This window comes from Podarcis muralis, chromosome 16 (assembly GCF_964188315.1).
Source record: "Podarcis muralis chromosome 16, rPodMur119.hap1.1, whole genome shotgun sequence".
NCBI lineage: Eukaryota > Metazoa > Chordata > Lepidosauria > Squamata > Lacertidae > Podarcis > Podarcis muralis.
This window is the reverse complement of record NC_135670.1, coordinates 38,853,953-38,879,410: the sequence shown is the minus strand read 5'-3', so window position 1 is coordinate 38,879,410 and position 25,458 is coordinate 38,853,953. Positions and strand designations below refer to the sequence as shown.

Below are 25,458 nucleotides of genomic sequence, written 5' to 3'. Positions count from 1 at the left end.
AAGACCCTCATTCAGTAAAAACCTGCCTGGTCAGCAGTGCCGTCTCCCCGGCTCTTTCTCAGTGCTCATGTTAATTTCTGAAAAATGATCCCTGCCCCACCATTCCCCCTTAGTCTTTTCCCTTCACCTTCCTTGTGTTCTGGTCATGCTAAATGAACATTGACTAGCATATGCCACATTTCCATGTCTGAGGCTGCATTCCTGTCACTCCAGGTTCAAAAAGTGGCATCAGGCACTGCTTCTGAAGCATTTGCCTGATTCTAAAACTCACCAACACCTGGCAATGAAGGTGAGTGTTCTGTGCTTACCTGGAGTGGACTAAACATTAAACTTTGGCTGATTTCCTGGGAATAAAATGAATTCCTCCAGAATATAGAGGCAAAGATCTAAAGAAATGTATGTGGAAGAAGCCCATATTATAAAAATCCTGAAAAATAAGTGCTAGCTAAATGTTATAATTATTAATGCCACTGATATAAAGTCCTGCCTGCACTTCTATCTTGATGTTCAAGCTTTAAGTTATCTCAGTTGGTTGACTGGATCTGTACCCTTTCCTGTCTTACAGATGTTCGTTGTGGACCGAGTGGAAGGAGATAGCTGTTCTCTGAATGAATTTACAGTGACTGGCTCAACATACGCTCCCATAGGAGAAGTGTAAGCTTGATTCTTGCCATCTGAACCATTTACAGGTCTGGCTGTGTATGCACAGCAGCACTTAGGGCTCGAATTTAACAGCCTGAAAGAGAAGTGGATAATGTAAAGCGGGACTGAAGTGCAACCTCTTGATTTGTAGATTACCAATTTAAAGCTAATATTTTGGAATAGTTAATTTTGTGAGGAAATTGCAGGCTTTCCACAAGGTTATTGATATTTCGCCCATCTTAGGGAGAAGAGTGTTATTAATAAGTTATTTACTGTGAGCACTCCAAGCATTATAAATATACTCTAGATCTGTCCTTCAGAATTACATTGTTGTCCTAGAATATATTTCTTATGTGTGCATTCTTTCATTATGAATACTGTTGTGCAGGCTTGTGTTTAAGCACTTGCCTGGCAGCTTATGGGGACAAGGATTTGCATGCAGGTGAGTGAATAACCTGGTATAGAATGGGTAAAGCACTGTTTCCTCCTTGGAGTCCACCATCACACACCAGGGTGCTAGAGGAAGGACAGACCTCTCCATCTGACCTCTACTGGCTCCCAGAAGGCTAGAATTTGTTGTTGTTGTTGTTGTTGTTGTTGTTGTTGTTGTTGTTGTTGTTGTTTAATTTGGCAGGCCTATAAAATTACAAGACTGCTATGCTTTCCCTCCTTCAAACCTTAATTTCTCCAAATTGTTCTGAAATGTTATGTTTTTGAATCTACATATCATACTACCACTTCTCTTATGCCTTTGTCTCTGCTTTCCGTATAAAGAAATGTGCACACACTAGTGTCTTTTCAGTTCTTCATAGCTCCAAAGAAAGGCACAGATTGTTAATGTTGAGATGATGACTGGAAAAGACATAACATCTATTGTCATTTCCTAGTTGATGTCTTTGTTTACGTGGAGCCCTTAAGAGGAGCACATGAGGTGCCATGATTCATCAGTGCTTCAGCAAAGCTAATTTCCCCCAAGTAGAGAGAAATCTCAATTTGTTCAGTCTTTATAGTCATTGATGACAAGCTTTTGTTGTGAATCAATCCCATGATGGGCCCTTTCTAAATGTTCTTTGTGTAATATTAATTTCAGTTACCCTTGAACAAAATTCACGTAGGGCAAAAGTGAAATACAGCATCTTAAAAACATGCAGCACACTTGCCTCATTGATCATGGTTCCTTTTCGTATTTGAGTGAGCAAGGAGGAATTCTTAATTAGGACACAGGAACTTTAAATGCCCATGTTTTAAAAGACTACCTGTAAAAGTGAGTTCTGCTGTTGACTCTGGCCTTGTAAACATAATGCAGCATGAAATGTCCATTCACATTCATGTCAATGTGATTTATTTATCCCAAGCCCAAGCTGCAGGGGGCTTTCTGGATTTCAGCATATGAAGGATGAGAATAACATGAACATGCCAGAGAAGGAAGGATCTTAGCCAGTGGTTTACTCTGATACAGCACAGACATTGGGACTGAAGTCTCACCATCTATTTTTCTCTTGAATATTTTTGACAGGCATAAAGATGAGAAACTGGTCAAATGCAGTCAGTATGATGGTCTTATAGAACTGGCAACAATCTGTGCCCTTTGCAACGATTCTTCTCTGGATTTCAATGAGGTAAGTATCTCCTCCTAATTCAAGAGAGGGAGCAAAGTAGTTGCTGTTGCTCTCCTACGTTAGAAAGGGCTGCAGCACGAGTGTCAAGGTACATTCCTCCCATCCTTTTTGATTAAGGGTATTTATCTGTTCACAGGAACAGATACTTTCCCTCAAGGGTGTGTTTGTTTAGTCTTTTATGCACCTCTCTTCCAGCAGTTGTGTCCAAGACGAATTGCTCAGTTGTTTTTGGTTATTAAATCTGTACAAATAGATAGCAAACGAAATAAATAAATAAAAGTATACAGCAAATGAAATAACAATTCAGCAGCAAGATATCCAAACCAAGGCATCAAGTTAAAACAACTAAAAACAGCCACAGACTGAAATAATCATATTTTAATGTTGCATCAAAATATCAACAATGTAGGTCTTGACCAGACATCCCCACTAAGGGAATTTAAGAAGTGGGGTTGCCACAATACAACATATTTATACTTTTCTGATAGATGCATTTCTGACACCTGTAAAAGAAGCCTGGTGTGCATATCTACTCTCTAGGTATTTTCTTGAATCCTGTGAAAAGTGCCTGTGCCTGCACCAGTTAGTTTTTCATGATCTGGGAAACATATAGTTTTATCTTGGCGCTGAAGAGCCTTGGTGTTGTATGAAACAATGCATACATGAATTCATACAAAGGACTCAGTGACAGATATGAGAGCACCTAAGTCTGAAGCTAAACAGGTGTGAACTTGAACAGTCCCTTGAATTAGTCTGGAAGCTCCATTTTACAGCCAAATGGGGGCTTTGCATCGAGCGGGAGTGCAGGAGTAAGGAAAAATATGGGGAAAGAAGGCCGGAAGAAAGAGGCGCTTGTACACATGGTTGGTTATACAATATTAGCTTGAAAAAGCACTTCCATAATGAGTGCTGGTTGAGATGCACCTTTAAAATAGTTAGGCAGAACACGGAACAGCCAAGGGAAGTGGGCTTTTGAGACAAGGTAGTGTATTCTTCTAATTAACAAATAGGTTTTCTTATGCTGAGCCTGCGCTGATAGTCCCCATACCAACTGCAAAGAATGTGACTTACACATACCAAATAAAGTACTGACCGTAATACCCCTCCCCACCTTCTCGCTATATAGAAGGATCTGGCAACTTCTGTTTCAGTGTATCTGAAGAAGTGTGCATGCACACGAAAGCTCATACCAAGAACTAACTTAGTTGGTCTTTAAGGTGCTACTGGAAGGATTTTTTTTTTTGTTTTATACCAAATAAAAGACAGTGACCTTTTTGGTGCTGAGCAGGACAGAGGAAGGTAAAAGAGGTTTGGATAAAGGAGCATAAATAATAGGCAAGGGTTAACATAGCAGAACATGCAGGACAGTTATGCTTCTTTGGGTTGTTTATGCAAAAGTTGATCTAGAAGGAAGGAACTTGATAGATGCAGTGGGGAGAAAGGTCACAGACATGAGTGGAAGAAGTCAAAGTGTAGGGATGTAGAGTGAATCAAGAGAAAGTAGTAGACTGCCGGGAATGAAACCCTTAGAAACTAGGGCTTGAAGTGTCATTAGAAAGTATAGACAAGTATGAGTAAACACTTGAAAGGGCTGGTGTGGCTTAGACTTATGTTCTCACTGTGCCAGTCTACTTACTGCTACAAAATGGGGGCCTCTTATGGCACTTAAGGTACCAATGCAAGTCAAGGTAAGCCCCCCCCCCCCCAGGTAGGTCTTCGTGTGTGGGAAAAGGAAGCAATAATTGGTACAGTACAAAAATATATTTTCAATAAAATCCATTATTGCACAAATAGATTTTATCACAAATTCTGGTTTTGTTTTCATTTTAAATAAGAACTTTTGGATGTCTGTTAACAAGAGGACTCCCAAAATATGTAAGTGATAGGCAAACTGTGATACTAATCATGCTAATAACATTTTTGTTAAAGGCTAAAGGAGTGTATGAAAAGGTTGGTGAAGCCACAGAGACTGCCCTCACGTGTCTGGTGGAGAAGATGAATGTGTTTGACACAGAGTTGAAAGGACTGTCCAAAATTGAACGGGCGAACGCTTGCAACTCGGTCAGTACTTCTGAAGTAATACACAGCAGAGAACCAAGTGAAACTCTTCTCCTTTCATGCAGGTTCATTGCACTCCAATTCTGACTTCTCCATCTTCCCACCTCCTTCCTGCAGGTGATAAAGCAACTCATGAAGAAAGAGTTCACCCTTGAATTCTCAAGGGATAGAAAGTCCATGTCGGTGTACTGCACTCCAAACAAGCCCAGCCGGACTACTATGAGCAAGATGTTCGTTAAGGCAAGTATGCTTCATGGAAGCAGGCAGTTGTACTTAGCTACAAGGCAGCATGGCTCTTGAAGTTGTGCCAGAACAAAATTGCAGTGGCGTCTCAAAAAATAAATCTGTGCTTAGTAGTATTCGACCCCTGCAGTTGAGTGAGCTACTTTAATTTTATTTTATTTTATTCCCCTTGATGGCTTTGTGGTGTAAAGGCAAGTGATTGTGGTTCTGATCTTTCCTGGAAGGCTAATTGGCTCCCACTTTGTGCTCCTGCAGGGTGCCCCCGAAGGAGTAATTGACAGGTGTACACACATCCGGGTTGGAAGCACTAAAGTGCCATTGACACCAGGAATTAAGCAGAAGATCATGAGCGTCATCCGAGAGTGGGGCACAGGCCGAGATACCCTGCGCTGCTTGGCTTTAGCGACACACGACAATCCACTAAGAAGGGAAGACATGAAATTAGAGGATTCTGCAAATTTCATTACTTACGAGGTTGGTTTACTGTCAAATTGCAGCTTGAGGAGAATGGCAGAAGTTTCCTCAAACAAAGTGAGTTTTGTCTTTGGATGGAAACACCAAGTGAGCCACTCGGAGCTCCTTGGAGGAAGGGATGTAGCTGATGTTAGTTTGTAACATTTAGCATCTCCATCCTAGTACCATCCTAGTATATTCTGCATTTATCACTAGGCACCCTGGGTCGTGTTCATGCCCTTGCAACTAACACAGCTGGTGATAAACCCCACCTAATCCTAGGCTACAAAAATTTACCTAGGGCTGTCTAGTCTCCATTCCTTACCTATAGAATGAGAACAGTGGCAACTGACCTCTGTGGATTGTTAGGAAGATGAACAAATTAAAACAAAAATGCTGTACAAGCAGTAATAGCAGTCCTTTTTCCCTAGAAAAATAGGTACTCATCATGAAGTTGTTACAGTAAGTGCCACACTCTTTAACCAAAAAAAGAGGCTTCAGTACTGCGTACCCTTGAGTACCCCCTCAAAAAAAACCTGACAAGTAATAGTATAACAATGGTAAAAGACATATTAGTTCTGTTCAGCAACTTAAGGATGTGTGCCTTTTACCTTGTTGCTGGAAAATCTGAATGCTTAATGAGGTTTATTCTTGTTTCAGACCAATTTGACATTTGTTGGCTGTGTGGGGATGCTGGATCCCCCACGAATTGAAGTGGCATCATCCATAAAGTTATGCCGGCAAGCTGGTATTCGTGTGATTATGATAACAGGGGACAACAAGGGGACAGCAGTGGCCATCTGTCGTCGTATTGGCATCTTTGGGGAAGAAGAAGATGTCACCACGAGAGCCTTTACAGGGCGTGAGTTTGATGAACTTTCCCTGGCTGCCCAGAGGGACGCTTGCCTAAACGCGCGCTGCTTTGCCCGTGTGGAGCCTTCCCATAAGTCTAAGATTGTTGAGTTTCTCCAGTCTTTTGATGAGATCACAGCTATGGTAAGTGTGAGAGGTGGGGCATTAGATAGGCGGCAACTTCTTGTGTAGAGAAAGATCTGTGTACTAGTTGAGGGGAGGGGTCTTTATGCAGTTGCATTTTACGGAGGTTCCAAACAGTTCTCTGCCAGCATGAAGATGCAGAATAGGATAGAACGTACATTAGTCCGCCCTAACTTGCTGCCCAGTTATCAGATGATGAAGATGGGGCTGTGCTTGGAACCAGTTCTGCTGTATGCTGGCACAATGGGCCATGTCAGTGCCCCCGCTTTTCAAACTTTCTCTTTCAGACTGGAGATGGTGTAAATGATGCCCCAGCACTGAAGAAAGCAGAGATTGGCATTGCTATGGGGTCAGGCACCGCGGTGGCAAAGACAGCTTCAGAAATGGTGCTGGCTGATGACAACTTCTCGACCATTGTAGCAGCTGTGGAAGAGGGACGTGCAATCTACAATAACATGAAACAATTCATTCGCTACCTCATCTCCTCCAATGTTGGAGAGGTCGTATGGTAGGTGTGCCAAGCAATCTCAACTCCCCTCAAGAACTGCACAAGTGAACTTTGTTGATATAAATTGAGCTGGTCTGGCCTCCTGGGACAAATTCAATCCAGAGGTGGCTGACAAGCGACTTAGGGAACCTTTCCCGTCCCCCCTTAAACAGAAGAAAATGTCAGAGGATGGATTTGGAGAGTGCTTAGTGGCAACTCAGCTCTGGACAATTTGTTAGCAAAGACCATAGATGTGCCAAACCAGAGAGCTTTTAAGTGCAAACTAGAGCTTTAAGTGTAACAATGTATTCTTCGGAACCACTTCTGCTGTTTTGGGTAATGAAAGAGTGGTTTGCAAAGACACACTGAATGGTCCCTAGTTGCCAACGACTATCATTCTCATCCCACTTTCAATGCAGCACTCAAGTTCTCCTTTCCATAGGCTGCATAGGACTTGCCTTGGTTGTCGAATAGCGTCAAGAACTGTTAGGATTGCAGCTAATTTGAATACTTGACTCTTAAATAGCTGTAACCCAGTTTCCTCTCATGCTGTGAAAACCCTAAGTACAACATATCCATTAAATCCTTCAGTTAACATGATTAATCTTACTTTTGCTCTTTTTTTGACAGTATCTTCCTGACTGCTGCCTTGGGTTTCCCTGAAGCTTTAATTCCTGTGCAGCTGTTGTGGGTAAACCTTGTGACTGATGGACTCCCTGCTACTGCTCTGGGATTCAACCCCCCTGATCTTGACATCATGGACAAACCACCTCGTAATCCCAAAGAGCCCTTGATCTCTGGGTGGCTCTTCTTCCGCTACTTGGCCATTGGATGTGAGTGTTGATTTTGGATTTGCGAACCCCTGGATAGAACAAGAGGTTTTCTGCTTTCCCCCTTCCCTCATTCCCAGTACCTCCCTGTTCCCTTCCCTTCTCCTCTTTGCTCTTGCACAAGTGAGTCCAATTAGGGCAGCAGCATGGCATCAGCCGGTCCGCATTGCAATTTGGCAGAATGGTAGAAGGTACTGAAACTCGTTATCACATGCTGTTGCTGCATCCTTTCCTCCTCACCTTCCTTTCTCTTGGCAATTGCTAATCTTGCAGAAGATGGCTGCAAAGTGCCACTTGGACCAGTGTCTCTCAAACTTGGGTCGCCAGCTGTTGTTGGACTGCAACTTTCATCATCCCTAGCTAGCAGGACCAGTGGTCAGGGGTGATAGGAGTTGTAGTCCAACAACAGCGGGGGACCCATGTTTGAGAAACTCACTTTGAACAGTTTACCTACCAAGCTAAATCTACTTCTGAACTCTCCATTTTAACTAAGCACCCAAAATGTTTTTTTAAAGCCAGCATTGCCTTGGATTGAATTATCTGATAAAATAATTTGTGTGTGTGTGTGTTTGTAGAAGAGTTAACTTCCGTTAGGCAGGTTTTCAGTGGGGAAAGTGTAAGTGTGTCTTGCACAGAGCTCTGGCTCCATCTCTGGGTCTGTTTTTAAATGAGATATGTGGTGCTGGAAAGAATCCAGTTGTGGTTACTTGGCATTCAAGATATGAGCATGGATAGCAATTGCAGGAAATGGGCAAGGGTTACACAGTAACCTATTGTACAGAGGAGAGAAAGTTCAGGTGAGGTGAGCAGGCAATACAGTTGGCCCATTATTCAGCCTAGAAAGAACTAAAATTATTTATCCCCCCCCCCCCTTAAGGCTACGTTGGAGCTGCTACGGTGGGAGCTGCTGCTTGGTGGTTTATTGCTGCTGACGGTGGCCCAAGAATTACCTACTACCAGCTGGTAATATTTTCTTCTCAATATTTCAAGATTAGCATTTTGGAATAAGGCTCACATTTTTGTAGTGCTGTTGGCTAACTATGGTGTTTAAGTGGAATGCACTGGTATCTTTTCAAAATAACACCAGTTCTTATCTTTGGAAAGATCTTACACATGTCAAAAAACTAATTCCTGCTTAAAATAAAGATCAGATTAGAGTGTTTAAGAAAAAGCTTTGGTTTGTTCAACTTTATAGCTGAACAACAAGAAGAATTATAATGATGGTTGATAGCACAAGAGTATTTTGATGAGCTGCAGCCGGGGGACGAGGAGCAGTAATGTCATGAGGGTACTTAACTAGTATTTGTGTTCACATTTTCCAGAGCCATTTTCTGCAGTGCAAAGAGGACAATCCAGATTTTGAAGGTGTTGACTGTGTGGTCTTTGAGTCTCCATACCCTATGACAATGGCACTTTCCGTCTTGGTCACTATAGAGATGTGTAATGCACTCAACAGGTTGGTGTGCTTGAAATGGATGCTTTCATGTGCCGTGTGTCGGTGATGCGGTGATGGGAGCTCTAGATTGCATCATGCTATTTGAAGAACTTGCCTTGACTGCAGAAGTTCTGCATTTGGGTGATTTTCACTGTATTTCTGGAATTCAGTGACTTTAGGGATTCAGCTACTTTTACTTTTTTTAACAATGGATTTAAATAAATCAATGAAGGAGCAGTACACAAGATGGGGCAGAAGAAGTAGCTTTTTTATCTGCAGAAACTGAAGAGAAATATTGCCTGCCTTAAGCTTCACAGGACATCTGTCTCGGCACCGTCAGAAGCATTGCAACGTTAGACAGGCTTGATCCAGTGTAATGTAGATATATGGAGCAGGATCTGGGTCAGCAGTTTTTGCAGAACATTGGTGGGGAGCTATTAAAGCAGGTGGACCTTTCACTAGAGAGCTGCTGATGGGTTGTGGGCCTACAAAACTCTGCACTAGGAGAAATGCCTTGTGGTGTAGCACATGCATGCACTTGGTATCTTGGCAGCCAGAACGGGAAAAACCAAAAGAAGCCTCCTGCATTAAGAGTTTTTAAAGCTAGTGGGAGGGGAAAGTAGAGTGGCAGACTCTCTGAGCCTGCCGAAGATAAGAGCTGGTGAAGTGCTGTGGCTTTGAGCAGGAGCTGTGAGCCCTGGGTCAAGTCACACATGCTGCTGTGAACTGTGAAGCTTTAGGTACGCCTTCATTCTTTTTTTCAGCCTGTCAGAGAACCAGTCCTTGATGCGGATGCCTCCTTGGGAGAACGTCTGGCTGCTGGGTTCCATTTGCTTGTCCATGTCTCTTCACTTCCTTATCCTCTACGTGGAGCCACTGCCAGTAAGTTTGCATAGCTCATGTTCCAGGAGAAGTCTTGAGCCAAGCAAGAAAAGCTCTTGGTCATCCCCAGCTCTCTTGGCCCTCAGCTCAGTCAAAAGGCTTCACCAATAATGCTATTTCTCTTCCATTCCCCAGCTGATCTTCCAGATCACACCTCTGAATCTGACCCAGTGGCTGATGGTGTTGAAAATCTCGCTGCCTGTCATCCTGCTGGACGAGACACTTAAATTTGTGGCCCGTAACTACCTAGAGCCTGGTAAAGATAGTGTGCCGCCTGCCACCAAGCCACGCTCTTTGTCCGCATGCACCGAAGGGATTTCCTGGCCGTTTGTGTTCATTACCCTACCCTTGGTTATTTGGCTGTATAGCACAGACACTAACTTTAGCGACATGTTCTTGTCTTGACCTGAAGAGATAACAGTTTGACAGAGAGATGTTTAACTTAAATCAATTTTTTTATTGTTTAAAGCAATTGTCTTATTCTGCTGAATTTTCACATGAACATATTTGCCGGTGTCTGAGGTTCCATATTCTATGCCGGCCCTTCCCCATCCCGGCGCCCTCCAGATACCTGCTGTTACAACTCCCATCAGCCACAGCCAGCCCACCTGTGCTTGCTAGGCCCAATGGGAGTTGTACCCCAGACACCTGGGAGGGGCACCAGGTTGTGGAAGGGCTGAGCTAGACGTTTTGGGTTTTTTCTTTTACTTCCCCTGACCCAACTCCAGTGGGGGAGTAGCATTTCTCCCCACCCCCTTTTATACACATCTAGGGTGTCCATTGACATGTACAGAGAAATTTAACACTATTTTATGCAAATATTTTTTGTAGAGGAGAAGCATGTACAGTGTTCTGTTTAATAGTCAACTCATCCTTGTAAAAACAAACAAAAAAAGTGCTTTGCGGGGGGAGTGCCAGTGGACACTATATTGAGCAAACTGTAATTGGTAGCAGATTTTAGGGAATGAATGTTTTGGTGTGTGTTTTCTTAAACTAAAAAGCATGCAATTGTTTATGTCTTCTGCATGGTCACCTAATCTTAATTTGTCATTCAGCTGGTTTTTTTCTGCACTGGGCAGATGTATACTGCTACCTCAGTATCTACCCCCCTTTTTTGCCCTTTCCAATATTTTTAAATAACAACTGAATCTTGTTTACACCTGTATTTGTAAGAGGTATGCTTATTTTTGCTGGTGCAGAAAATACCACTCCAGGGGCAACCTATTACTGTTCTCCTCCTCAACCCCCCCATCACATGTAGATTTTTTTTTAAAAGAAAAATATTATTTATTTAAATATCTTATGTATTTTTATTGTAACAGCATTTTCACCAGCATTGCCCACTTTGGGATGGTGGGGGAGAAGCAGGAAAGGTAAAAGGCTACCTGGATAGACTTCAGGCAAAGCAAAAAAATAAAAAAAATAAACTTTTTTTAATTGAGAAAATTTTGTTTCTCATTTCATTTATACCTTGGAGGCTGCTCCATTTTAATTAGCAAAATCCATGCGTCAATATTTTTTGTGTTCTTTTTTTTAAAAGTGGGGGCATTCATAATGGGACCTGGAAAGAAAGGACTTGCGTTTGCACAGCTGGAGTTCTCACAGGGTCTTTTTTTGGTTAGGTCTCTTAACTCTCAGTGCCACATCTTGGGATATAGTCTGCTGGCCACATCTTACCCTGAAGTGGCAAAGTAACAAATTTGTGTGCGTGTGCGTGTTACGTCTCTGTGTGTGTTTTTGTAAAATCTGTAAATACCACATGACCAAATGAACATATTGTATAGAACTATTTTTATTTTTAATGTGGCACTAACCACCATCATTCTATTGCGATAAATGTTACCGCATGTTGTGTTTCCCCCCCTCCAAATTGAGTCCTGTATCAACAATGTGTAAGTTCATTAACAGTCCTAACTGTGTGGTGTTTCTCTCCAATGCCTTCCAACATTCATCGACTGAAGTGAGTATCTCTCTTCCATTTCACCATTCCAGTGGTGATGTGCTGTGTTAAAAAAAGATAGCATATGCTGTATACATGTCAAAGAATAAATGCTAATTTTCCCTTCATTCCATGCTGCGTTTTGTCAGATATTCTGCTGTGCTACATTATTATCACCACTCTTCACATTCTGCCTCCAGTATCACAAGGCTCAGATGTCTTGGAGAACAAGCATATTTTGCGCCCCCAATTTCTATCGGGTTAAATCTTTAGAACTAAGCTAGCAAGACCTGTAAAGTATTAGAGAAGTATTAGAGAATTAACAGTGTTTCCCCTTCCTAAATTCACATTAGACTATTCCTTAGCAACCGTCAGCACCTCCAGGGTGGCTTTGCTGCAGTGGAAGCTTTTTTAGATAATCTAATCTATCTTCCCCACATCTCAAAAAGTAATAGGCATCCTTGAACATGGGTCCCAATTAGCTTCTTGTAGTTTTCATACTGTACTTTGATGCTCTTGGACTTCTTCGTTTTGTTATAAAGGTGTCATGAACCATTCCAGATAACAGATATAACTTCAGAAGGCCAAAGGTCTTCCAGTTACATTCTCTCAGGTATTGTGTTTGTAACAGAACAGTATCTTAATAGTTCTCAGTGAGTAGAGACTCTTCTTGTGTCCCACAAAAACAGCAACGGAGCAGTCGAATGAACATAACACGGTTGAATCCCGAGGGACTGGGGGACATGTTCTGTCAAAACAGCAGATAGCACGCTGGCTTTGCAGTGTTTTTCAGTCACCTGCTAGGGCACTCTTCGTTTAGGAGCTGGACGGATTAAAATTTGGCAAGAGTCCTTTTAAGACTCTGTGACTAGCACAGAATGTTTAGTGATGGGTAAGCTCAAAGTGCTCTGGGGTGTAAAGTGAAATCCCTTGCAGGTGGAAGGTTTCACTAGCAGGCGTTGAAAATGAGGACCTTGCAACTCAGGAGTGTGTTAGGAGCACAGCAGTAAGCAGCCTTCTTAGGCAAAGTTTTCATGTCATCCTAAATCTAGACTCCAGTGCTGACCTTAGTGCACATGCTATCTCCACACCCCCTTGCCTTGGTCTGGTTTTGCCTGAGCTTGGGAATGGGAAGCAGCACGATATTATCAGTGCAGGCTGACTTCTGTGACAGGGGTAGCTAATCTGTGACCTGCCAGAAATTGCTGGACTACAACTCTGTCTCTGACCATTCTGTGCTACTCATTGGGGCTAAAAACACTGCCAAAGGTAGCTCAGTTAAGTAGAGCATGGTGCTGATAATGCCAAGGCTGCAGGTTTGATCCCTGTACGGGATAGCTACACATCCCTATGTTGCAGGGGGTTGGACTAAATGATCTTTGGAGCCCCTTCCAACTCATTGGGCCTAATGGAAGCTGGGAGTCAAACAGCATCTTCAAGGCCACGGATTAGCCATTCATAGGCAGGCCCAGAAGCATCAGCTTCTGGCTTCTTGACACCTGCACCATATTGGCCATATTCTGTCTAGCTGTAGGTCTCTGGTTTCCTTCAGCTGTTCCTCCCTTGCTCGTCACAAAAGTGAACACAAAGACAGCCCCAATGTATCTCAGTATTTTATTTAACATTCTCAAAGTAAAAGAGTACAGGTTCCTTCCTTGATGGGGTTATAATCTCAGATTTGACAGCAGGGGGTTTGAGCAGAGAAAACTCTTTCTCAGTTACATGGATTTAGGAGGACTAAGCAGGTATGCCAAAGACCTCACAGGAGGCTGGGAGAGGTTTTGAAGAGAGAAGCAAGAAATGGCATTGTGCAAATGTTCTGGGAAGCAGTATCACCCATGAAGGTCTGGAAGGGAGAAAGAGCAGAGTTAAGAGGAAGCTAAAACTTTCAGAGGTCCCTTACTAAACACTAAGCATATCTGGAGAACAAGAATCCTGAATGTCTGGACTCTTATGTGTGTGAATGTACACATGAAAAGCCCAGCTTAACCAAATGAAAATAGAAACCACGGTGGAAGTCCCTATTTCAATTACTCATCTTTACAAGTGGCAGTGAGCTTGGACGAGGCTGGTGGCAGTTGGAATGCCAGCCACATTTGAAGGGCCACACAGGTAAGGGCAGGTTACCAAAATTGCTGTTTCTGAAAAGCAATGGAGCAGACCAGTAACTTTCAAGCCCACTTGTAAGAGGGTTCTTGCATGGATATCCATTTAGCCCAAATTGTTAACAACTTGGAGTGTTTGTGAAGGTAGACAGTTCTTTATTTTTTTTAATTTAAAAAATTGGTTGTGTTTTGATCTGCCTTCCATTTCTCACTGTGCTTTTCAGTTGGTTTAGACTGTTCTTGTCTCAGTGTTTCTCACCCAGATGAGGAGACATCTGCCTAGCTGTATAGGGCGGTGGCACAGAATCCTGTGACCATCCCAATGGTGTCAGACTTCAAATCCCAACAGTCCCAACCACTATGGTCAAAGGGGATGATGGGAGTTGAGGTCCAACCACATAGGCTGGGGTAGATGAGTCAATAGTCTACTTGGTATAGAATAGCTTCAACGTTTATCTCTGAAGCACAGCTCCAGCACACTGGCCTTGCTCCTTCGTCTCTCATCCCCCTTTTGACTGAATTAGGGAGATAATAAAACATATGTTTGTGGTATGGTAAGCCATCTAGTTAAATGATATTTGCAATTCACAAGGCCAGTTATGGTAAGCAATATATTTCCCCAAGGGAAGCACACATTCTGCCAGGAGGTAAGATGGCTAGTCATCAACTTTTCCATTAGTGAAGCTTTTTCAAAGTGCTTTGAACCTTGCAGTGACCCCTTTGGAAAGGGGCACAGGGTGCCTTCCCCTTCTCACTGAATAAGGAGTTGTTGTCTTTCCAAGCAGAACGTAACCCTGAATCTCTTAAAGCCCAGTGCAACCTTCAGTGGTTCTTAACTCTGTGGTGATAAAATGCAGTACAGCAGTTCTAGTGTCTCCCAAGGACGCAGCCAATAAGAGGCTTGAACGATGAGCAAACTGGATGGGTGAGGCGTAGCTAAAAACAGCCCAAGTTGTCTGTCCTTGCACCTGTCTTGTTTTACTTTTTGCACTTCTTAACCATCGTTTCCCTAATTTCTGCTTATTGCATTAAAACAAACGATAATAATGAAACACTAACACAGAGAGTAAAAAGATCTGCATATTTTCTAACACAAACACTGTGGGACAGGATACTGCAGTTGTACAATAACTGAGTTGAAAATTGCTATAGAACAGCAGAAGCAAATACGGCAGGGGCTGAATCATGATGCTCTAGTTCCCCCCATTGTTGGGGGTTTCTGCCTTCCATTCTGCCAGCCATCAATGTCCACATGTTAACTCTGGGCAAGTAAAGTTGGTGGGTGGGGTCTCAACAGGACTCTGCCTTGTAAACAATCTCTCTTGAAATTAAAAGATGAAAAGGGCAGGAGGTGTGTCACCCCTCCCCCCCGCTCCTGGTTCTTGTATGTCTCCATGAGCACAAGGCTGGCATGCCAGTGGTTCTGGTGGCAAAGCTTTTCTGGAAGGAAGAAGGTTTCAGCAGATGGACTAGCCCTGCAGCCTTTATGTTGTCTCACCTTTTTAGTATACAGTGATACCTCGGGTTAAGTACTTAATTCGTTCCGGAGGTCCGTACTTAACCTGAAACTGTTCTTAACCTGAAGCACCACTTTAATGGGGCCTCCTGTTGCTGCCGCGCCGCTGGAGCCCGATTTCTGTTCTTATCCTGAAGCAAAGTTCTTAACCTGAAGCACTATTTCTGGGTTAGCAGAGTCTGTAACCTGAAGCGTATGTAACCCGAGGTACCACTGTATTTGGAGGGTCAGGGAGAGGCAGGCTGGGGAAATAGCTGAATTCCTTATTGCACTTCTTTCCTTTTAATAATTTCCAAGGTACCAGCTGCATTCCAAACGACTGGGACATCCTAGACATCCTACGCTAAGGGGACTTGCAGTTGAAAGACCTCCACAAAATACCACAAAATTATTAGAAATTGAGAGAAAGTTTACAAACAAACATTGAATGAGAAGCAGTGCTGTTGCCTGGGGAGAATCTGAAAGGGAGACTGGTTAGATGGGCAGCCAGACTGACCTGTTTGTAAAGGAAGCAAAAATGGACTAACAGAACCACTTCTCTTTTTGCTGCAAAGTTAATTGCACACTAGGAAATTGAATGGTAGGAACTTGTTAGGGCCTGAGAGCTCCAACATGCTGTGGCTAATCTGTAACTCTTAATTCACCGCAGACAAGCCATTAACAGCCAACAAGTGATGAAAAAGGATGTGTGAACATATTTTGGTTACTCCAGGGCTTTGGCAACAGCATTTTTTTCTCACCTCACTAAAGGTTTGGGAGGGAAGGGCTTGTGGAAGGCATGGGAAGGATTCAGAGGCTGTTGGACCACAGCTCCCTTCCTCCTTGGGCACTGGCCAGTATGGCTGGAGCTGATGGGAGTTGGAGTACAATAGTATCTGGCAAGGCCGCAGGTACCCCATCTTAGTAACTTAACAGTAAAAGGGACATTTGTCCCTGTGTCCTGCAGTCGCAGTACCTTTTAAGGAAATGGACAAACTTACAAAGTACAGTATCTTTAGCCTCCCTTGTACAACAGCAACTATATAAAAAGATTTGGCAGTTTGGCTAAAGTTTTAAGGATTGGCTTATGGGGCAAATAGCGAGTGGAAATCTCTTAACTAGACGTCCCTCCAGCTTTTAATTCTCTGTCATACTTTTCCAATTAACATGTATTCTCCCATTTGAAAATGAGAGGATGCTTATCAGACTGTTAGAATTTAATTCTATCGCTTTTGAGCCTTTTAAAAATTACAATAATGTCCTTGCTTTTATTAAGACCTCTTTATCCATCCTTTTCACTAACGTTTTCCCTCTCTCTCTCTCTCTCTCTCTCTCTCTCTCTCTTTTTTTTTATTTACAGCAAAACTGGAGTAATCACTTAGTCCTAGACAAATTTTGCAGAATTGTAAGGTTAATTTTCTTGCATGCGTCTTTAGGAACGCATCTACCGAAAACATCTGCATGAGTCTTGTAAATGGGAAAATAAAAATCTCTCCTTAAGGAGGGAGAAAAAAAATAGAACTGAAAACTCGTGTTCCACGAAGGAAGTGTGTGGTGCTCTTAAAAAGCTTCAGTTTATATACAGATCTACCAATGTGCAATATGGTTTTTAACTGATAAAACAGACCTCTGCGAAGAAGTTTTGGGGTTGCATGAAGACAAGTCTCCCTAAACTGCTAAGCAAGAATTAATGAGTGGTGATTCGCCAAGTTTTATCTTTTTTCTTTTTCTTTCCATACTTCGTTGTGTAAAATGTCATAGTTTATAAAATGTACAATATTGGACTGTAATGCATGCTTTCAGTTGTAAGTAGCTGATAATCTCTATTGTATCTCAACATAACACTTAAAAACAGCTCTGTACAATATGCAATTCTATTTATACAGGTTCGTTGACAACGGTACTGTTGCTGAACGTTTAAGAAACTGTTAAACCTTCAATTCCATAACTTCAGCTTAAAAAAATAATCTTGGAGTGTGCAGATAGGTCTATTTTGCACTGTAATAATGTAACTTATTTAAATCTAAAGCCGTAGACACACACCGGTGCAATACACATGTTGTGGTGCATTTTATCTTAACAACAAAAGCCTATTAATGAACCTAGTTCATAAAACAGCATGTGTGACCTTTTTTCTTTGTTAGAAGTTGTAAATAACATTGTCTGATTCAATGCTGATGGTGACAAGCATCACACCTGCCATCCTGGTTTCGGGTAAAATAAACTTATTCTATGATACATAGTTTGTGTGTGTGTTTGGATATGCATTTAGTTCTGTTTAGGAACACGCAAACTTCCTTGTAAGCTAATTCTAAACACGTTTGCTGAGAGCCTGTCCTGCACATGATGCAGAGTAAGGTGGTAGGATTCTGGGCTTCACTGCTTCAAACTATTGGAGAGTGCGCATTTTTAATGTTCCCTGCATACTAAAGCAAAAAATGTCTGCTCCTTTTATATACTGAACTAGCACCTCAGAAAGAGAGAGACAGAGAACGTAAGACTGTTGGATCAGGCCAGTGACCCATCCATCCCACCAGCCTGTTCTCTCAGTGGCCTACCGGCCAGCAGGACCTGAGTGGAGCAGGACTCTCCCCACCTGAGATTCCCAGCCTTCGGACCCAGTCTGCCTCTGATCCTGTAGGTGGCATGTAGCCATTGTGGCTGGGAGCCACTGAGAGCTCTATCCTCTATGACAGTGATGGCCAAACTTGGCCCAACTGCTTTGGGACTACAATTCCCATCATCCCTGACCACTGGTCCTGTTAGGGATGATGGGAGTTGTAGTCCCAAAACAGCTGGAAGGCCAGGTTTGGCCATCACTGCCCTTTAAGAGAGTGCTTTTCTTTTCTTTTTAAGTCAAGCCCAGTTCCCATTTTAGAGAGCTTTTCTTTCATGGGAGAATATTCAGAGCTATGAAATACCAACCACAGGCTCAGGTGGGAGAGTCCAGAATTCTGCTTTTCATTCTATGTAATGTGTGGATTGGCTGGCTCTCAGGAATAAAAGCACATTGCACTGGCTGGGCTCCAAAGAACCAAAGAAGGAAGCTTTTGAAATGGGCTTGTTAGAACGGCACGTTGCACGGAAAATGCCCTCTGAAGTTGAAGAGGACTTCAAAACCCATTTGTGATACGGCCTGGGCACATGTCATTCAAAGGAAAGAGAATGCCACTTAACACAGGCCCAAGCCCTTGGCTGCCTGCTGCTTTGGATCTGTGACATCGGTTCCAGTGAGATTTCCTTCCAAGCTCTTCACACTTTTAAGTTTGTTGTGGCATTATTTGCGCACGATTTCCTAGCAATGCCAAGGCAACACTTCTTCCTCTTAGAACTACATAGCGTTCCTCTTGGGAGTGTGGCATGACTGGGGTAGAGAGTGTGTGCTAGAAGGCAACCTCTTTCACCTTTTTCAAAACAAAAAATGTTTTCCATTGTTTGTATAAAAATAAGTGAGAGAGACAAACCATCTTGTGTCCCAACTGATTTATTTATATTTATATTTATTTAATTTTCTAAAGGGTGTACAACTGTTCATACACAAGACGTTAAAAAATTTAAAGCACAGGAAGTTTTCTGTGTGGTGAAATAATCATCCTCCCAAGTCAGAGTACTTAACCTGTAAAGTGCTTTATGTAGTGGAGTCTGGTCCATCAGGGTGAATGGGGGCAATGCCCCACCAATCTTCTGCCTGCCTCCTTTCATATATTTGCTCCAGGGGGATGTCACTCCTTGTCAACTTCCTCCTCAGTGTTGCCCTCATCAGGGATGAGGGGGCCAAAATTAGTTGGTTCTGGTGCCATCTGCTGTTAGTCTCCCTATATTCTGCCCTACCAGTCCCAATGGGCACCAGCCACTGGCTTCATGGTAGAGCTCACACAAATAAAATAATTGTATGAGTTCTACCCACTCAATTAAATCTCCATGATTTAAAGACATCAGAGTATTTTCCTCTCTCTTCCTGGGCCACGACCTTCAACGGGAAGGAGTGATTAAAAAAACACCAGTGTCCCAAGTCCCTTCAGCTCCCTGCCCACGGTCTCACAGTCCCTTGCTGTGCGTTGCAGGCTTGTGTGGCAGTATTATTTGTACCCACATGAATCAAGGATTTTTTAATTTTTTTTTTGGCCGCTGTATTTTAACTGTTTGACCAAGACTTGCTTTGCTAGTTTTAATAATTGCAAGCCTCTGTAACATGTACATCCACCTTGTTAGATGCACTTTGAATGGATCTGTTGTTAACACTGTAGAACTCTGTGACCCTGGATTCTAGTATTATGCAAATTGGAGGAAAACTCACACCATGCATAGTTTTCTACCCCTCTTATTAGTCAGAGAAGAATTGATGGAGGCAGGAAGCAGTCAAAGCAAGGCAGATACTAATTTATTCTGCTGCAATAGAGTCCCTGCCACCGCTGCTTTGCCCAGAACAAAGGTGTGTAACATACTTCAACAGCTTTAGAAATTGCCCAACCCCTTAGCCAAAGACCACCCAAAAGCATCATATAAATGTCACAGAAAGAGGCAGAAATGCGACAGAAATTTGAGTGTGTGTCTTGTCTCCTGTCCGTCAAGCAAGATACCTGATAATGTTTCCTGATTGCCTTTTCTTGGCCCATCTGGGTCATTCTTTTGAAAATTGTAAATACCAATTGTTTCTGAACCTCCCCTGTTCATGCACAAAATGTGCTATTTTGACCGGATTTGAAGGATTTGTAAGTGAAAATAACTATTGGGAAAGGTTCTTCCCAAGATAGTCCCTTCTACAGCAGAGGAAATATTTGGGGTCATTAAGAAAGTCAAGATGGCTTCAGGATTGCTCTCCTGTAATATTTAAGATATGTGGTTGTCAGAGACTGCCTCCAGGTCCCAGCTCACAGAGGACCAACGCTAGCCAGCGGTAATATACAAAAGTCTTTATTAAAGTACATTATCCATTTTCAAACCCTAGCGTGCGTCTCTACGTCTAGACACTAGACCGGCGAAGCTCCGTCTGAGTCTCCGCCCCCTGTACACCAGCTTAAGACTCTAGCCTTACTCCACCTTTTCCGTCTCTCCTTCCGCCTCTGGGTCCTACCACCCCCCGGGGTCCCTTCCTTCCTGGACGCTTCGGAGGCGGACCCCTCGGATTCTTCCCCCTCCCTTCGGCGGGCTTTAGGACCTGGCTCCCTATCCGGGCTGCTCATTGCGCCACCCTCTTGTACATTTGAACTTGGCGCGCGCGCGCTGCCTCCGACCTTCCTTTTGACCGTTTCCTCGCTCTCTGATGCAGGCGTGGCTAACCCTGACTCATGTCCTTCCGCTGACGGAAAGCTGCCTGCTGCCGATGCTTGGGACTCCTCCCCCTTACTGCTCTCCGGTGGGGAAGCTGGTCCCGATTTCCAGCTGCTGCTCTCTGAGTCCCCTCTGGCCCCTCCTTCCTGGGGTGTTCTCTCTGGCAACCCCCTAGCTCTGACCACGGGAGCCCCTTTCTGTGAATCCTCCGATTCGCTGGATAGACTTAGAGACCTCGGGCAGCTATCATCGCTCACTTCTCCCTCGGATTCCTCCCCCTCGGTCTCTAATTCCTCCCTTTCCTGTCCCGCTGCTCCTGAGCCCCTGACAGTGGTTTATGTACTTATGTGTGTTTACATTGTGCACTTATGAACATTCATTTTTTATGCATTTTCCAAACATGCACTTTAGAGCTATCATCATTCTTCAACTTCCCCACACATTCCTCCATGGGTTCTTATATAATAATAATAATAATAATAATAATAATAATAATAATAATAATAATAATTTTTATTTATATCCCGCCCTCCCCAGCCGAAGCCGGGCTCAGGGCGGCTAACAACACTAAAACAGCACAACATTATAAAAACATTATAAAAATTAATTAAAATACAAATTGATGGCAACCATAAACTAAAGTTTTGTAAAGATTGCCAAAGGAGGGAGTCAGGCTGCGTCCTGACCAAAGGCCTGGTGGAACAGCTCTGTCTTGCAGGCCCTGCGGAAAGATGTCAAGTCCTGCAGGGCCCTGGTCTCTTGCGACAGAGCGTTCCACCAGGTTGGAGCCGCAGCTGAAAAAGCTCTGGCTCTCGTTGAGGCCAGCCTAACCTCCTTTTAATCCTTGTTGAGCTGAATTTCCTTAATTACTGCCCCTCTTAATTCACCTTACACTCTAGTTGTTTTTAACTACTGCTCATATGTCTAGCCCCACTTGGAAATTTATCTGGCTGTTGTATTGCTTTAAGTATTCTTGATGAACATTCATTTTATTTATGACACCTTATATATACATATACTACTGGAGAAATGTTTAATAGTTATTTATTGTGGTATTAGTTGTTGTAAAAAATAACAACAAGAAGGTTCTGGGGGAGAGAGGAAAGTGGGCAGGGGCAGCAGCAGTTCCCTCTTTTGTCTGGATAGGAGGGCAGTTGCATAGAGCCTCCCTCCCCCTTGCAAAGGCAGGCACAGAAGATAAGCCTCACCATCCTGCAGCAGTTGCCTGACCAAGGCCTCTGCCTCCTCCTCCTCCTGGTCCTCCTCCTTGTCATCTTCATGCTCTTCATCCTCCTCACTGTCATTCTTGCCCTCCTCCCACCAGCAGTTTAATTTCAGGCATGGCAGAGGTGGGGGACCATTTTACTGCCTGGGGAGGGGAGAAAGGAAGCAACTTCAAGGAAGCCACCATTCCACCAAGGTCCAAAAGAGGAAGAAGCCAATGGGGGGCAGGGGGCTTTGACCCCTCCCAGCTCGGAGGAGGAGGGTAGGATACTTCCATCATGCCTTGCCACCCTCAAACTTTGACCGTTGAGGCTGCACCATCATCGCCCACCTGGCCACCTCCAACAACTCGTCAGGAGCCCCACTCTGGCTCCTTCTCCTTGTAATCACAGGAGTAGAAACTATTAAGTAGTGGGTGAACATATCAGATGACACAGCAATTTCTCCAAAGCAGCTCTTTATTTGTAAGCTGGAACAGAACTGAACTGAAGGCCTCAGTCAGCCTGCTTATATAGAGCTCCAGTACCTTGTTACTGTAACAACTTTCTAAAACTATCCAATCACTGAACGTCACTTTCGATCCTTCATTTGTATAACTATCTACAGTATCCCCCTGCTGGCCCAGGGTGAGAACTTCAGTACATAACAGAAACAGCATGATGTTGGACCAGCATCCTAAAAAAGAGGAGCAAATATGTCCATTGGTGGAGTGTATGGTGCAACTAACCCTTCACCCCCCTGAGTTCAGAAGGAAACATCAGGGGTGGAGGTCTCCCTCACCTGGAAGGTCAGTTGGCCTGGGGGGCCTTGGGGGGGCTGCCTGCAGGTGTTCTTTGTGACCCCCTCCAGATCCTCCAGCCACTTGCCAGGAAAAGGGAGAGGAGGGGAGAGACAGACTTTCTAAAAGAGAAGAGTTGAGTGGCTCTCCAGCAGCATCTTTCTCCAGGGAGTTCCAACTCTACTCTGAGCTACTGTAGGTAGCTATGTCTTTACCTGGGCTGTTGATCCTTAAGGTGTTTCATAAGCTATGCATCCCATTTCTGTGCTAGTAGGTTGTTTTAAACTAATTGCATTGCTGTAACCCAACCTGGGAGCAGAGGCGGAGCTACCTGCTCCAGCACCTGGAGTGGCGCAGGGACGGGGCTAGCCGCCCACACAGCAAGCTCCCTAGCTGCTTTCGGCCCAGGGGCACCACTAGCCTCCCACACAGCGTGCACCAGGGAGGGGTGCCGCTAGCCTCCCACTGCCCGTGGCGAGAGTATGGGGGGTGCAGCGAGTGTGGGGGTGCGCAGCAATGTCACACCCCCCCAGATGGCACCTGGAGCACACCGCACCCCCCGCACCCCCTTTCTCTGCCAGTGCCTGGGACCTGTGAGTGAAGGGCAGGTAGTTAAGAATCTCTCTCACACACACACACACACACCCCAGGAGTGTGGGCCCAGGTACAGCAATGCAGAGAGAGAGACAAGATGGAAGAAACATCCACACATCAGGGCTGGCCTGTGCAGCTTTGCACATTTAAACGAGGAGGAACATGGTTGTGTGGCTTTCCTTCTTACCTGTGGCTGTAGGACAGAGGAGGACCTCATTCAGAGGGAGGATGGGGCTGAAGGAGGAGCTCTGTGCCCCCTTCCCGTGGCATTCCAGAAGCACCACCAGATCTGTGAAGAGCAGCACGCGCAGGCCTGAGAGACAGATGGTGTGGTTTCCTCTCTTCCCTTCCCTTGGTGCACCCAGCTCCCTCTCGTCAACTCTCCATTAAGCCACAGCCCCTCCCCACTTTGATTCCTGTTCAAAGGAAGCACATCCCCCTCACCACCAAGAGGGCTAGCTTTGGCCAGACACTGACCCACAGTCTTCCTCTGGGTGGTGTGCAAGCTAAGATGCCCCTCATGGATCAGCTGGTGGCCCCACAGGTCAAGGCTCTGGACAGCAGGGAGGAAAGACGCAGCATTGCAAGGAGGGGAAGAGCAGGATAAAGACAGGCACTCTTTGCATAGCTGTCAACTTACAGATTTGAAAATAAGGGACCAGCAGCCTCAGAAATAAGGGATCAGCAGCCAAAATAAGGGATTTTCAGAGCGCAGGTATGTTCAACTTCTGAGCCCCTCTGAGCCAAAGGCAGAAAGCCCAGCCAGCAGCCAAACGAAGCCTCAAGCGGTGGTTCCCACAGCGCAGCAACCCGGCAAAGGGGATGCAGCAAGGAAAACCACCGTCACCTCTCCGCTGGGAAGCACTGAGCAAAGCCGAGTCCCCAGGCAACATGGCCAATTTGATCGGCACAAGGCATGCAAGCTCCCCCCCCCCCAGTCGTTCTTAGACTCCTTATTGGGTGAGCAACGCAGCCAAGCAACACAGTTGGAGCCTTCCTCCTCCCTGGCCGGCAGGGAGGGAGGGAGGGAGAGGAGCTGCTTCCTTTGAAACCCGGGGAATTTAAGGGACATCATCAAAAAGGGACAGCAGCGGGACATGGCGCTGGGATAAGGGACTGTCCCGCCAAATAAGGGACGCTTGACAGCTATGCATTCTTTGGGTTCAGTCAGTCAACTGGCTACAAATCCACCTAGTAGTTACCTTGTTCAACCCACATTTTACCGGCTTCCTTGCACAAGTTGTATTATGCTTATTTATTACATTTCTGTACCATCCTCCACCCAAGGGTCACAGGGCAGTTTAGAATATTAAACACAAAAATACATAACACAATAACAAACACAACCAATACCCCCCACATAGAATATATAAGGCATACCAGACTGTTCAAAGCAATTCACACATTATTGTCTAATCCTTACCATCATAGAATCATAGAATCATAGAATCATAGAATCATAGAGTTGGAAGAGACCACAAGGGCCATCGAGTCCAACCCCCTGCCAAGCAGGTAACACCATCAGAGCACTCCTGACATCTGGTTGTCAAGCCTCTGCTTAAAGACCTCCAAAGAAGGAGACTCCACCACACTCCTTGGCAGCAAATTCCACTGTCGAACAGCTCTTACTGTCAGGAAGTTCTTCCTAATGTTTAGGTGGAATCTTCTTTCTTGTAGTTTGGATCCATTGCTCCGTCTCCGCTTCTCTGGAGCAGCAGAAAACAGCCTTTCTCCCTCCTCTATGTGACATCCTTTTATATATTTGAACATGGCTATCATATCACCCCTTAACCTCCTCTTCTCCAGGCTAAACATGCCCAGCTCCCTTAGCCGTTCCTCATAAGGCATCGTTTCCAGGCCTTTGACCATTTTGGTTGCCCTCCTCTGGACACGTTCCAGTTTGTCAGTGTCCTTCCTAGCGATTTTATCTCCACCCTGTTTCGCCATAGGAGATTTGCTTCAGACCTTCAGCCATTTTAGATACTCTTTTCTACCTTTCCCGGTTCTGAAATACCCTTTTTGAGGTGCAGCAACCAGAACAGTACATAGTATTTCAAGTGGGATTGCATTAGTCATGGCATTGCAACATTGGCAGCTGCGTTTTTCATCCCTTTCCTAATGATCCCTGGCATGGAATTTGCCTTTTTCCACAGCTGCCGCACACTGGCTCAACACTTTTATTGACCTGCCTACCCTGACCCCACAATCCCTTTTGTGCTCAGTGCGAACCTGCCTGCTCAGAGCCCCATTGTCCTAGACGTCATTTTTATTTTTGCCTCAATGTGCATAGTTTTGCACATACACCCAACTACATTTGTAATTTTCTCGTCCTTTTCATTGCTGCCAATTATGACAGTTAGGGGTTAAAGGATCAAATCTTCCTGGCCCTTGCAGCTAAGAAGTAAGC

General features: G+C 44.3%; 1 protein-coding gene across 3 annotated transcripts in view; it reads left to right on the top strand.

Moving 5' to 3' along the window:
• The window catches only part of ATP2A2 (ATPase sarcoplasmic/endoplasmic reticulum Ca2+ transporting 2), a 54,152-nt gene extending 36,730 nt beyond the window's left edge, over window positions 1–17,422 (top strand). The window contains exons 9-21 of one of the 3 annotated variants that reach the window (XR_013390978.1): window positions 566–654; window positions 2,159–2,261; window positions 4,191–4,322; window positions 4,437–4,559; window positions 4,818–5,036; window positions 5,676–6,011; window positions 6,299–6,519; window positions 7,129–7,331; window positions 8,206–8,291; window positions 8,651–8,784; window positions 9,528–9,645; window positions 9,781–11,605; window positions 16,545–17,422. Coding sequence is in view for 2 of the 3 variants with exons in the window: in XM_028710228.2 (XP_028566061.2) it covers window positions 566–654; window positions 2,159–2,261; window positions 4,191–4,322; window positions 4,437–4,559; window positions 4,818–5,036; window positions 5,676–6,011; window positions 6,299–6,519; window positions 7,129–7,331; window positions 8,206–8,291; window positions 8,651–8,784; window positions 9,528–9,645; window positions 9,781–10,050 (2,034 nt within the window). In the remaining variant the exon portion in view is untranslated. Of the gene's footprint in view, window positions 1–565; window positions 655–2,158; window positions 2,262–4,190; window positions 4,323–4,436; window positions 4,560–4,817; window positions 5,037–5,675; window positions 6,012–6,298; window positions 6,520–7,128; window positions 7,332–8,205; window positions 8,292–8,650; window positions 8,785–9,527; window positions 9,646–9,780; window positions 11,713–16,544 lie in introns of those variants that run through there. The other 2 variants (XM_028710229.2, XM_028710228.2) reach the window with 2 other exon arrangements.
• The last annotated feature ends 8,036 nt before the right edge of the window (window positions 17,423–25,458 follow it).